Below are 15,191 nucleotides of genomic sequence, written 5' to 3'. Positions count from 1 at the left end.
GTTAGGTTGAGATTTGGACTCCTTGACATCCCCTGCAAGGTTATGTTCAATATTGGGCAGATCAAGTAAACAGACTGTTAACTTTGATCTCCTTTGCATCATTAGATTATTGCTATTGCACAATTGAGATTTATATTTTGTTCAAGCTGTTGAGAGTCACTCCTCATGCACTCTAATCTTATTAGCTGACATAAGTATTCAGTCCGAGAATAGATGTTAGCTGATAGTTTCTAAAGTCTTCTACCCATGTCTTCAAGCTGTTGATGGTTCTGCTATAGTTAGATGCTGGCACTTTGATTAGGTCTCTGAAAGGGAGGGTTTATTAGTTGGAGCAGGGATTTGTGACTCATTAGCAACCACCCATCCAAAAACCTCTAGATCTGGCCATTGTGTTTCATAGGCTGCTGATTCAGTGACAGTGAACAACAAAAAGCCTCGTAACACTTGATGGAGACCCCTCTAGTTCAAGGGCTAGCTTGGACCTAAACTGGTTGAGTTGGTTTCTTGGCGAAGTTTCCAGCCAATAAACTGCCTTCAAGAAATAGATACAACGAGTCATATCAAACCTAGCTCGAGTCTGTTCGCCTCATCCGTGGTTTTGGTAAAGAAGAAGGATGGCACATGGAGGATGTGTATTGATTACCAAGATCTCAACAAGAAAACCATCAAAAACAAGTATCCCATTCCCATGATCGATGAATTACTGAGTGAGCTGCATGGAGCAGTATATTTTTCAAAGATTGACTTGCGTTCGAGGTATCACCAAATTCAAGTTCAAGAGCAGGACGTGCCGAAAATGACATTCCGTTGCCACTACGGACATTTTGAGTTTTTGGTCATGCCCTTTGGGCTAACCAATGCTCCCGCCACTTTCCAATCTTGCATGAAAAACAACTTCAACAAGCAGCTAAGGAAATTCTTATTAGTATTTTTTGACGGCCTTCTCATTTACTGCAAGACATGGGATGATCATTTGGGGCATTTTGATAAAATTTTGAGCATCATGCAAGAACAATCCCTCTATGCTAAGGCATCAAAGTGCAAGTTTGGGTTGAAAAAGATTCTTTATTTGAGACACATAATCAGTGCAAAGGGAGTACAGGTTCATCAAGAAAAGATTAAGGGAATATTGGATTGGCCCACCCGCAAGAACTTGATAGAACTGCGAGGATTCTTCGGGATTTGCAGCTATTATTGATGATTTGTCAAAGGTTTCTCTCAACTAAGCGCACCTTTGACAGATTTAACTAAAAAAGGGGCATTTAGGTGGACAAAAGAATTTGACAAGACGTTTAACAAGCTCAAAGAAGTGATGAGTTCGTGTCCTGTATTGGCCCTCCTAGACTTTAGTCAACCATTTATATTGGAGTGCAATGCACCAGGAGAAGGAATAGGGGCTGTCTTAATGCAAAAGGGCCATCCTATCCCTTTCAAAAGTCGAAAGCTTCGGGACTTGGAGAAGCTTTATTCCATATACGACAAGGAGATGTTGGCTATCATGCATGCTTTGGCAAAGTTCAGACAATATCTGGTGGGAAACAAGTTCGTATTCAGGACGAACCACAACAGCCTAGGTCATTTCTCAGGACAAAAGGACTTGAATGAGCGGTTGCAGAAATGGGTGAGCAAGATCCAAGCTTATGATTTTGATATTGAGTATGTGAAGGGAAAGAAGAATAATGTGGCTGACGCACTTTCCAGGAAACCAACAACATGTGCCCTCATAGAGATTATAGAAGATTGGAAAGCTCACTTCTCAGCCGAGTATGCCAAGAACCAGTTTGCTTGCGCAATTATTGACAGTATCATCTAAGACGACAGGTACAAACTACTTGACAGGGTTATTTATTATAAGGACAAAATATACTTGGCTATTGAGTCCACGCTCAAGGAGAAAATTTTGAAGATCACGCATGACATTCCATTGGCTGGACATCAGTTTGCCTGCGCAATTATCGACCAGATCATCCAAGATGACAGGTACAAACTAGCTAACAAGGTTATTTACTATAAGGATATAATATACTTCGTTCTTGAGTCCGTGCTCAAGGAGAAGATTTTGAAGATCACACATGACATTCTATTGGCTAGACATCAAGATTTTTTCAAGACGCATTGACAAATTTGGGAATGGTTTTCATGGAAGGGTCTGAAGAAATATGTAAGGAAATATGTTAAGGAATGCATGACATGCCAACATAATAAGGTTGAGCATACGTATCCTGCAGGTCTTCTCCAACCTCTACCTATTCTCGAATAGAAATGGGAGAGCATCTCGATGGGCTTCATCATAGGGTTGCCCAAAGCGCAAGGTAAGGATTGCATTTACACTGTGGCGGATAGGTTGACCAAATTCGCACATTTCTTTGCAATCGCATCTGATTATTCGACCAAACAAGTAGCAGAGTTGTTCTTCTGAGGAGTCTTCAAACTACATGGACTAACAGAGAATATAGTTAGCGACTGCGACAACATGTTTATGGGTGCTTTTTGGCAGGAGCTCTTTAGACTAGTGGGAACCGAATTAACCCCTAGCACTAGCTATCATCACAAATTGTCGGATAGAAATCGTGAATAAGTGGATTGACGGGTACCTACACAACTATGTGACGGGTCAGCAAAAAGCATGGATCAAGTGGTTGTACCTTGGAGAGCATTGCTACAACACCACCTATCACTTATCCATTGGGATGATACCATTTAGGGTTTTATATGGGTATGATGCACCATCCTTTATCGACAAGGTTTTTGGAGACTGCAAGGCACCTATTGCTAAGGGTTGGATACAGGAAAGTCAGGACATCCTCAGAGTACTCAAGGAAAACGTATAGGTTGCTCAAAATCGGTAAAAGTTGTACGCAGATCAACATTGAACAAAACACAGTTTTGAGGTAGGAGGCTTCGTCATCTTTAGATTGCAGCCTTATAAGCAGTCTACCCTTAAGAAGAGCAGTGTTAAAAAGTTGAAGCCTAGGTTCTATGGGCCACACAAAGTCCTCTGGAAGGTTGGCGAAGTGGTGTATGAATTAGAACTATTGAGAGACAACATAATCCATAATGTATTTCATGAGTCCTGCCTCAAGAAGTCTGTGGGGTAGCAAGATACCACCTCTATATAATTAATGCCCTTAGACGAAGAAGGACAACTGGAATTGGTTCAAAAGATGATCATGGCCATGCGGGAAAAGAAGTTAAGAGGGAGAGTAATTTAGAATACCTTATCAGGTGGAAATAATTTTCCAGAGGAGGACATAACATGGGAAGGAGAACGTATTTTGCAACACCTGAATTTGCAATTGCTTGAGGGCAAGCAATTTCGGGTAGGGGGGACTGTAAAGGCCTCTATGAATTGAGGACGAATGGGACAAAATAACCTATCCATCCCCGTAGGATATAGTCCTCTATAAAGGGGAAGACCCCAAAACACCGACTTTTGGGGCAAGTTTTGAGGCAACTGGGCGAAGAAACCCAAACTTGGGGCTTGGAGTAAAGTTTACTGAATCAATTTTGAAGAAGAGACCCCTCTAGGAAATCTATAAATATGAGAGGGATGAATTCATTTTGGGGCATCAAGTGTGGATCAATTCATTTGTTCTTGAGCATTAGCTCTGAGGGGTTTAGGCCCGTTTCTCTCTTGTCAATTTCGGTGGTGAAAGATTCCACCCTAGTTGACATCCCTCCATTTCCTCTCTCTGTTTTGGCACATGAACTCTTTTAAAGGAGGGGCAAAATTCTCCTTGATCAATTTCTCTGTTTTGGGCACAATAATTTTACTTTGGGCCACGAGGTTCTTCTTGTATTTGTTTGGACTTCTGGAAGTCTTTTGAAGGGTAGCGAAGATCTTTTGTAGGATAGCGAGGATCTTTTATGAAGGTAGCGAAGGTTATATCTCTTCCTGACGAGCACGAGGGCAAACTTGGAAAACAAGCGAGGTCACCTTGCATTCCTATTGGAGGTCATGCACATTTATGTTAGGGTTTGATCATTGACATAGGAAGTAATTCACAAAGGATGTTTGATAATTAAATTCTATTCTGGCCCAGGACCTCAAGGAGGTTTGACGCGAATTTCTTCTACAGGGAATTGTGGCTCTTTGTGGACATCCGAACTGTACAGGTCCAAACCCTGCGATTAGGGTTTTTTCCATAGTAGTTCTAGTCCCAGGTTTTGGAGTGATCATCCGAAGTGTTACAAACTTATCGTGTGTCACTGGGTTGTTGAGAGCTCACGGGTTAGCGACTCTTGAGAACAGGAGATTACACAGTCATCAAGGGTTTCGGTCTGCAATTCAAGGGATCTGGCCCTCCTAATAGAAGTATCTATGACAAACTAATAGATAGGATTTTGGAACAGTAAGGGAATTAGGAATTCGTAGATCTCGAATTTGGGTGGAATCAAAGTCTGCCAGAGATTTGTGAAACTTGTAGATTGATTGTTGTGAACTGTTGATAGTTATGTTGTTGCATATGGTTAGAGTATTGTAAAATGTGGATTGGTTTTTGCACTATTGAAGTTTCAGTGAATGTTGTTTAGCATTGTTATCACAATAGTGCCTTTTACAGTTTCATTTGAATAGTAAAATTTACAGTGTGAATAAAGATTGTAGTATTGATTGATATCTTTGATTGCATATTCTATAAAAACCCTAGGGTAAGCTAGGGAAAAATTTCACTACTTCATTACAGGAGGGCCTTGCTTCTAAGTTCGAGATGAAGGACATTGGCTTGATGCGTTACTTTTTGGGATTGGAGTTGTGGTAGTGGCCATGAGAGATTTTCCTTGGGCAGGGCAAGTATGCATTGGAGATTTTGAGGAGACTCAGGATAGAGGATTGCAGGCCTATGTCTACACCTATGATCATCAACTTGAAGAAGTTGAGCACTTTTGAAGGTGAGTTGGTGGGTCCCACATTGTATAGGGAGCTGATAGGTTCTTTGATGTATCTGGTTAACATAAGGCCAAATATCTATTTTGTTTTGAATATACTTAGCCAATTCATGGTGGAGCCGAGGAGCGTTTGTTGGGTGGCAGCGAGACATGTGCTCGGGTACTTGAGAGGTATAGTGGAGTATGGACTATAAGATATGTTAGAGTTGGTGGAGTGTAGTTGTAGGGCTACTCAAATTTAGACTAGGCAGGGAGTGCAATGGATAGGAGGAGTACACATGGATGTTGTTTCAACTTGGGATCAACTATGATCTCGTGGTTTAGCAGGAAGCAACACACAATGGTAGTTAGCTCGGCAGAGGCCAAGTACATATGGCAACGAGTTTCGCGAGTTGTGATTCCATATGGCTTTGCAAATTGCTCACAGGACTATTTGGTCTTGAGATGGGGCCAACTGTGATTCATTGTGATAATCAAAGTTGCATTAAGCTCTTTGAAAATCCTGTGTTTCATGACAGGTCCAAGCATATAGAGATCAGGTATCACTTCATCAGAGACACGGTCTACAGAGGTTTTGTGATATTGCGGTACATATCCGCGGGGGAGTAGGTAGCAGGCATTCTTACCAAGCCTCTAGTGGAGGGGAAGATCATGTTCTACAAGGACAAGCTGGGGTTGGTGGAGAATCTCTTCTTTGCTACGAGGGAGCGTTGATATTTTATAGCTATGGAAGGTCTTATACATTGGCCTGATGTCTTAGCATGTAGAAGAAGTTTGATTGCCTCTTTAGATGCTTGCCTGGTGGAGCGACTTTATTATTTTTTTCTAAGGTTAACGTTAGAAAAAGTACAATAATTAGAGTAATTAATTATTGTGGACTATTAAGCAAATGTTCCAAGGATAAATAATAAAATTATTTAAGTGACTTATATTAAATCTCAGCCATTGATCTCAAGAGAGGCTTAGGATCTAATCTTAGCCATTGAGATTAGGGTTGGGGATTATTTTCTTAATGAAATGATAAAGTGAATCTAATGGAGATGTGAAGACACCATTATGCACATTGAGAGAGCTATTTTCTCAAGAGGTGGGCGAGAGGCTCTAGTTGACTAAAGAAGATTGAAGAGGAATTGTTGAGGGATATTTTTGGAGAAATTCTAGGGAAGCTGAGTAGGAGAGAAGGACTGAGCTGAGGGATTGATTTGTTGTGGAGGCCGAGTTATTTCCTTGAGCTGATTTGACAAGTGTGCAGGTCATATGATTGCCAGAGATGCTGTGAGTAGGGAGAGAGGGCCAGTAGCACTCCAAGGAGGCCAAGTTTGTCTTGGGGCTGATTCCAATTCAACATTTGAATTTCCAGGCAGCCATAATTTCCAAGGGGCCAAGTTATAGGTTCCCCTTCAACTGTTATTTCTCTGAAATTTTTTTATGGGTCAAAACTCAATATTTTCCAGATTTAAATTTTAATACATATTAAGTGTTGAAGTTCATCACCACATAGAGGTATGGTTGATGTACTTCAAACTTGAGATTCCTTCACCTATGCTTTCATAAAAGGGTTATCTCTAATACAAGTAAACAAGCCACTAATAGTTTGAAATCACACTAAAAAATGAAATAAAGAAACAAATTCCTACATGGATAACTTATTTTCATATGCCAAAATAAAATTCAACATAAATAAAGTAAAGGGTAGTGCTAAACATACCCCTTGAAAACTTTATCTCAAAATATTACTCTCTCCTTGCTAAGATAAATGGCTCATGAACCTCACTTGGAAATCATAAAAAAAGGCAAAAGGAAATAAGTGAACCCTGATCAAAATTTTGTTACGAAGAAATTCACTATTGATCTCCAACTACTAAAATGAGGTAGAGTGCCTTCCTTTATAAGGATAAGTCTCTGGAGTCTGAAGTTTAAACCATCAATTGCAATCTATGTGCTCAAATAATACAATGTGCTCAATACAAGTGGTTTCTAACCAGCTTTCCTCCACATCTATGAGGTAGATAAGGTCAAAAAATAATAAAAATAGTGGAGTGCTACCTCAATATTGGTCCACACACATGGACATCAAATGGTCAAAACACGCGATAATTTGTGCAAAAGTGTAACTTGGTCAATTTTTATCCATTTTTCTATTATGATCTCATTTCAAGAATTCCCACGATCAATTTGCATCCAATGGTATTGATCTGGAAAAAATTTGGGCACTTAGTCAAAAGATAATTGCCCTTGAAGTTGGCTTCCCTTTTTAGAAGTTTTCGAAGTAAATACTCGTGAGGAAATGGTCAACTCACTGCCTAGAAGCTTCTGGAAGAGTAATTGTGGTGACTAGTTGTGTTCAAACTGATGGATGTGACACATTAGTTCACAAATACATAAACTAAGCTCTCATATATGAACATGGATACATGAAGGGGGATGCCCTTCATACATGTGCTAGTAATATATATACAATGAATAATAATGCTGTTCCAAATAACACTGAGTATACATGAATGTTAATATAGACCTTTGGTGATGATATGACATCCATGTCATTGCCCATGTGAGTAGACATGGATCCCAAGCCATGGGCACACATCCGAAGAAACTCTAATTCATATCTTAATGAAAGTGAATATAATTGTAGATAGGTACAGAAATCCCACTGTAGGGAGATGGATTACAGGGCACTATGCATGCACCTTGAGGCATGGTATACACAAATCTCAATGTATAGCACCCAACCTATGATGACACATCCAACCTCAACCAATTGTTAGGTACTAACATAGGTTGGATGGTTTACTAATTTAGCACAAATAGCCTAAGCTAATATTACCTATTTACTTAGAAGTTAGAACCAACCAAGGGGGACAATCTTACCCCCTTTACATGTTTCCATGGGCTAGGAGATAAGGTATTTGAAATTTCCCAAGTCCTCTTGCTCAGAGTAGGTAATTGATGTAAAATTATGGTATGGGGATACAAGGAAATCCTGTGGAATTAACTTTCAAAGTCATATCATGATATGATGGGTCTATGTCTGGTCCAACTAGTCAACTAACTTAGAGCTAGGAGTCTTCATTTATTAGCAACACCCTTTGAGGCGGAGCTTTTTTAATACTTTGACCTACATACACTTCCCCCTTTTTTATTTTTCTTTAATTTTTTCTAAGTCCGTTTTTGCTTTATATAGGTATTTTGCTCTTTAGACTTTGAAAGGTTGGGAGGCAACAGTGAAGTAGTAGTTTTTTTTTTTGCTTTATTCATTCTCTTCACCTCTTTAGCTTTTTATTTGGCTTGATTTAGTTAAGGCTTTTATTATTTTTTTCCTTGACCCTTTTGATGATATTTGATAAGTTAACCATAAGTTAGGGGACATTGATTTTTATGGATGAGATCAAAATGTAAGGGAAATTGACGAAAAGTGTTGAGTATGGGGGAATATACTACTCTGCCCCACCTTGATTTCCTAGTAGTACTTAGTGGCCTAGATTAAGACACACTTATCCTGAAGTAATTATGTCCCAACATGGTTAGATATGGTAATTAGCTATCATCTTTTCTTAGTTATAAGCAACAAAATATCCATATGATGCTAACAATTCACAAACAAGTCAAAACCTTAGCATCACTTCTAAGTTCTAAGTGAGGAAACCATACAATGAAAAATCCATACCAACTGCAGACTGAAGCATCATGAAACATCATCTAGCACATCTAATATTGAGAGCATAGGGCATAGGAACTGATATACCATGAAAAATGAAGGACTAATGACCACATGTATGCAACTGATGATATGGAGAATAATAGGCCCAGGGTGATGAGCAGGAATCTCATCAAAACAGCAACAGATCACATATGAGTGTCTCCGAGGTAGTTTCCTGAAGGGAAACACTTCTGAAGTTGCTCTCCTATTTATAGCAATTCCTAAAGTTGTTTTGGCTCCCGTAGTTGAATTAAACAGACAATCATTAATTTACATCTTTTTTCAGATGGCTAAACTGGCTCTTGTCCGAATTATTGGAGTAAGAGTATGCACATGTTTCATTTTAATCCTCAACAGTATTGGTGAGAGATGGAAGAATGTGTTCACAACCGGTTGTGCTGACTTCTTTAATAGATCTTTTAACCTTTGTACTTTATGCATTTTGTCCTTGCCTATGTTATTAAGGATTCATTAAAGTATCAGTTACTCTCATTATAAAGGAGAGCAGTTTGCTATCTCAACTCTCATTATTGTTTTGTTGATGCTTCTACATTTTTGCCAATCTCCAAACAGGGTTTTGTACCAGGTCATTTTCAACCATTTTGTAAGTTTGACCAAGTTGTTTCCAATTTTGAATAGGGATCTTTGTATGTTACAGACCCATTTTTTGGTAAACTACTACCTTGCTTAATTCTGCAATTTAGTTTTAGGTCATTGCTGCTCTGTAAGGGCTTTTGTTTAAATTAGACTACCTGAGCACTCCAACTATTAGTCAATAAAGTAGAACTAAAAATACTTTAAGCTATACTATCCTTTCTTTTCTGTTTATGGATCAGTCTTATTCACGAAACAAGTAAAAGCGATTCAGTTTCCTCTTTACTATTGATTCTTCAATCAATAGATGAACATTAGAGAAATAAACAAATGTTTTTACTACGATTACTATAATATTCAGTTATAAACTTTTTCATGGATCAATTCATCTTAAGTTGGTATAGCACTAAGAGTTTTAGGAGAATATATTGCTACTGCTCTTTAACCCAACTAAAAGACACATATATGAAAATTGAAATGATGATGCAGGAAGTACTTTTTGATGAGTACAGGATTTCTAGTCAGAATGATGATCGCATTGCATTTACTGTGGACTTGGCTCTTCTACTTCGAGCTCTCAAAAGCAGTGTCAGTATGGATGGTGAAAAACTACAAGTTAAACTTGTGAAGAAACGTCCAATTGCAGCAGAGAGGCCATTGCCTTATCTAACTTTTGAGAGCAAGGTTTTGTTCTAACAGCTAACATCTAGATTTGTTATTATTAAACAGGCATTATACACCATCAAATTTAACTGTTTAACAATATAAAGAACTTCAGAAAAATGTATTTTGCATTTATTATTGTCTTCTGTGGGTTTTAACAATTCATACCTTGGTGTAGGGTTATAAGTCAGCAATCATTCAAGACGTTCCAGTGTCAAACCCATTGTCAAGGGTGGAAGTTCATGAATTGCAGTCTGCTCTTGATATGGCACAAGACTTGCCACAAGTGAGTATTTCAGTTAATAGCATAGTTCTTGAAACTTGCTTGTATTTTAACTCCATTTATCTCATCTTTAGTTACAAGTTCATTTTGCAGACTTTGGTTCAAGTACCAGATTTACTTCAGTTGCAGTCTCTTGTTGATCGCCTCAAGAATGTTGGTGAGGTGCTTGATGTTGCAATTACTCAACATGGAGACTTCTATTTGCAAGTGTGTACAACCTTTGTCACAGTTGGCTCAGAGTATAGTAGGCTAAGGGTTGTTGGTGTTCGAGGTACAGTGATATTTTAAGGGCACTTCAGCTTTTGACAAACTTTACCAACTTTGGTTAGAATTTGAACTGTTCAATAAAGTCTAAAAGATATCAGATAGATTCAAGAGACCAGTTTGTAACAGAGAATGATGAAGATGCTGTTTTGAAGCTTACAGTAGAAACCAATGATATGAGAGTAATCTTTCCTTGGAAACCAAAAGATCTTTTAGATAAAATATTACTTGTTTCCTTGTTCACAAAGCAAAATATGGATGCTAAAATGAATCATTCAGATTATAACCCTATTTGTGTGAGGTCTCAACAATGGTATAAAAGCCAACTGGTAATAAAATATATGCTAGGAATTGAATATTTTGACAACACTATCTGGAAGTTGTTTTCTCATTTCATCAAAAACATTACTTGGTTTATTCTCTTTAAAAATGTTTTTGATCTTTGCAAGTCATCTGATCTTTTGTCCAGACAATTGGGAACCCTTCTTTTCATTCAGAACTGTTTCAGTACCCATGGGTTGACTTCTGTGGGTGACAATTTATCCAGTTGCTTATTCTGTATGCGTGGGCTAAACCTAATCACCCATTTGAATACATATAACTTGTAGTGTATCTTTTTCCTAGTGATCTTTCTCTCAGCATGCCTGCTGTCTCTTAGCATGCCTGCTACTGATTCACAGTTTTCATACATTGGAATGAATAAGAGCTACAGGTTATTATATGCTATAAAGTTATCTAGTGCAGATGACCATTCTTATGGTGCAACATAACACAAACCATTCCTTGGGATATTGAAACTTTTCAACATTTGGGGTGTTCATTTTTGTTCCCACTGCTCATTAGACAGTCAGCCCATAAATCTGATTCCTTTTGTGGATGTCTTCTCCACCAATCCTGAAATATTTTGTCATTCATAAGTTCATGAAAACTACCTTCAGATGACACGTTTGATATCATGCTTTTTGTGCTGTGCCGTTTTAACAAGAAAAACTTTTGTGAATGATTGTAATTGATTCATTGAATTTAGACAATACATTTCTTTCATATTTCTTGCAAAAGATCTTGACATTTTCTTCATCCTGCACCCTCCTTTTCACCTCCAACCAGCCGTATATATTAGACAAAGCAATTGATTGTTAGGTACTATCTTGAGATACCAATAGTTCCAATTTCCACAAATCTTGAGTGACATTTTTATTTATAGCGAAAACATTTAGGTTTGCAGTGTTTGAGGAGAAGAGGATGTCAGAAGTGATAAAGTGTTATGCCATGCTTTGTGGTTGCAGCAAATTCACCTTTGGATGAATCTATCAGCTCTTCAGCTCGGCTTGAAAGAGCACTTCAAAGAGGAGAAGCTTCATCTGTGGTGAGTCTCTGAAAGAAGCTTAAGTTTAAGTGTTAAACTCATCGTTGTCTTTATTGTTATCTGAAACAGCAATTTTAATAAATTTAGTTTCAAATGGTTTATTTTTTTGTAATGCACTGTTCAATCATAACCCTTGCGGTTCATAATTTCTCTTTTGATCTTTCCATCTCTTCTAGCAAGTCAGCATTAAGCACTTTGCAAAGAGTATTCAGTGTTACATGACAAGACCTGATGCTGCTTTTTATGGTGAGTTATAGCAAAGGGTGACGTGTTTAACTATTTTTTCAGATCTGTATGATTTATATTAGTGCCATCTTGTTATTTTGCACCATACAATAACTTATCTCTATGTTGCAGGCATTGCTTCAGAAGGAGCCTGCTTGACTGTAATTTTTCAGTTCTTTATTCCAGGAACTCGCCAGACAGACAATTCTATAAGCTTGCATTGCAGATTGCCTGTACTTGATCCAGGGTTAACATAAAAATTGAATAGTTTCCTTGTATTAGAGGGTAAATAAACACACATCAAATGGCATACCTTTTGATTGGAAGTAAATTTCAATTTTCTGCTTAGAAGTATGAAGTTCTTGCTATGGTACATAGCAAGACATGATTAATTTTTACAAAAATGTATGTGTTGTATATGTTTTGTGTGCTGAACTTTTCATGGATGTTTTCATTTGGAAAAATGATATCTAATATGATAAAATTTAGTGTTAGTTTTCTTCTTTCTTTGGTTATATCACTTAATGCTGACGACCGCCAAGATTCTTTTGAGTTGACCCTACTGTATTTCCTATCATAGAGTAATGCATTGTAAGGAACAGATGATTACAGGATTGTGATTGGAGATGCAATGTCTACTTCCTCTATGGACAGCAGAGAAAGGGTTAAAATCCAAACAAGATTTCATTTATTCGAAATTGTTTGTAACCAGAGGCGTGGCATGCTTAGAATCTTTGATCCCTCTGTGCAGTCTCTTTCTATCGGGGTACAGTGACAAGGGCACTATCTGATGTCAGCACTACACTTCAACTTACTTGTGTTGGCTTTCCTATCTCTTGGTCTCCAAAACCCATTGCATGTCCTCCATTTATTTGGAGAAAGACATAATAGAGAAGTCTAAATGTTCTATGATTTGGACCTTTTTTCTGACAATCATTACTGGAATCTGGCTATAGAAGAATTGTTGGAATTGCAATTTTTCATTGCTGAATTTGCATTTTTTGATTGTAAATCTGGATTCAGCACTCTCAAAAATCCCTGTTGCACTTGAATTGTGCAATCTCAACAATTGGTTTTCTGATTCCAGCAATTATTCTAAATTTTCAGCTGCATTTTGGGCAAAAATGAACACAAAAGGATGACTGGAAAAAGTCCAAATCAGAGCATGTTTAAACTCAGCACACATAATTCTAATCTTTTGTTCATTGAGTATGGACTATACTTCCAAAGTATGGAGTATACTTCCAATCTTATTGTCATGTTTAATATTAAAATGTTTTAAATTTAACTATTTTTATTTTTAATGTGTGTGGAACTTTTTTTTTTACTCGGGTAAACACCCATGGGGGGATTTGAACCTTGAATCTCACAATTTACATAATGCTTCATAACATGGAAATCCCCAATTGAGCTGACCCCGTGGGCTTTGTGTGGAACTTTTTTATTTGGGTATTTTTTCAAGACTGAGGTGTTGAATTCAGTGTTGCAAACATCCTGATTTTATCGTGAAGAAAATGTGAAATTGCGATTTTTTGGCCTCGGCGATGTTTGCCGATTTACTAATATTTCCCCATTTTTACAATATTTTGGTTTCCTGGACTCACAGATTTTATCCCGTTGCTAATGTTTGCAACCTTGGTTGAATTACCATGCCTTTGACATACATAATAGGATTTTGGTACTATTTTTGGAGCTGAAAAATTCATGAGTCCTCATCTAGGAAAAATGAGGTGGTTTAAAACATATATTTATTGGTTAGCGGTACATTAGAGAATGGTGGACAAGGTGTTTACGAGATTTGAACCTTAGCCTTCTCATAGCAAGTGTTTCTAAATCCTTACCATTCAATCATAAGTCAATCGAGACTTATTGTGAATATTAAAATTGGCTCTATGGAGGCTTCCAGATTTAAATATACTGAAATTTATTTTGGTCTTGGGACTATATTAGATAATTGTTAGCTAAGTAAAACGCAAACTCAAATGCTGCAGATAATGAGTTATTTCGATGATTCTTGAATCTGTGAAATCCTACCATATGCCTTGGAGGTTGAGAATGATAAGCATGCAGGCAAGAGAGTTAAATGACAGTAAAAGAGTGGTCACACTTACTTGGTACTCTCACAATTCAGCTTAGCACATCAGAAATTTTGGGTATTGAATGAGGTGAAAATAATGGAAGACCAAGTTTACTGAATCTAAAAAGCAGTTCAGCTCTCTACCAATTCAAGCAATGCCCCTGTAAATTCGTATTGTACAAAAGAACGTAGAGGCATTTAAATGTTTCTAAATATGAAGGGGAGAAAGCTTAACATTAATTCAACATCAAGAACCAGACAAAATCCCAGAGAGAAACCTAGACAGTCGAGACATTTTTTTGCAAATCGTAGTCTAAAATCCAGCCCAAGCAACTCTGCAGATTTGTTACGTTAAAAGGAAAGTGGAATTGGCGATGCCAATGAGCCAATTGAAACAACCATTTATTTAGAGTTCCAATCGTCAAAACTAGCTTAAACTGAAAATAGCAGAATGAAAGATACAAGTGCATGCATTTTTCCAGAAACAAGAGACACAAAACAAAATTGCAATAAGGGCCTATCCAAGTTAAGTATCAATTTTTTTTAATCACTTTGTAAAGGAATGGCTTGCCCAATCCTATCACAGCTTTGTTTGTAGCTGGGCATCCCTTCCCCAAACATAATTTCATCAAATCTGGGTCGGTGGATCATGCTTTTTTCTCCTTTTGAGCTTTGGACAGACCAAGAATGTGTTTTGGTCTCCAGCTGTGTTTATAAGGTTGGATTTCATTCTCTTATACATAGCCGATCGATTAACATAATTTCATGATCCATTAGGTGGATTATTCAATACGGGATGACTATGAGGAATGTTGAATTTTCTATAATATACACAGTGAAAACCAATCTTCTGATCTGATAATTACTTCTTAATGATGTTTAACAATTTATCTTTATGTCATTGATATCATTGGCAAATTATACACGGAAAATCTCAAAAGTAATGCATCTCAGTGGGATCATAAAGAGACAACCATGCACGATAAAGACAACAAATTTTCCCTGGGAAACCCAAGCTTGGGAGAAAACCCAACAACTCTTAATCTAAGAGAAATTATTCTTCAGAAAGGTTTACAATTCTAAATATCTAGAAATCTGTGCCAAAAACCAAGTCCAAACTTCATTCAATTCA

At 37.5% G+C, this 15,191-nt stretch overlaps 1 protein-coding gene across 1 annotated transcript in view; it reads left to right on the top strand.

Annotated features, from left to right (window-relative positions):
* Nucleotides 1-12,476, top strand: part of LOC149169659 (Hus1-like protein) — a 93,196-nt gene extending 80,720 nt beyond the window's left edge. Inside the window, exons 3-8 of the mRNA XM_089428762.1 lie at nucleotides 9,671-9,865; nucleotides 10,023-10,130; nucleotides 10,221-10,398; nucleotides 11,678-11,757; nucleotides 11,934-12,003; nucleotides 12,115-12,476. Of these exons, the coding sequence (XP_089284888.1) occupies nucleotides 9,671-9,865; nucleotides 10,023-10,130; nucleotides 10,221-10,398; nucleotides 11,678-11,757; nucleotides 11,934-12,003; nucleotides 12,115-12,239 (756 nt within the window). The 3' untranslated portion in view covers nucleotides 12,240-12,476. The remainder of the gene's footprint in view (nucleotides 1-9,670; nucleotides 9,866-10,022; nucleotides 10,131-10,220; nucleotides 10,399-11,677; nucleotides 11,758-11,933; nucleotides 12,004-12,114) is intronic.
* The last annotated feature ends 2,715 nt before the right edge of the window (nucleotides 12,477-15,191 follow it).

This window comes from Pinus tabuliformis, chromosome 4_2 (assembly GCF_031772625.1).
Source record: "Pinus tabuliformis cultivar Carrire ecotype Pingquan chromosome 4_2, CPIR1, whole genome shotgun sequence".
NCBI lineage: Eukaryota > Viridiplantae > Streptophyta > Pinopsida > Pinales > Pinaceae > Pinus > Pinus tabuliformis.
Note: the sequence above shows the minus strand (reverse complement) of the source record. Positions and strands in the feature narration are given on the sequence as shown.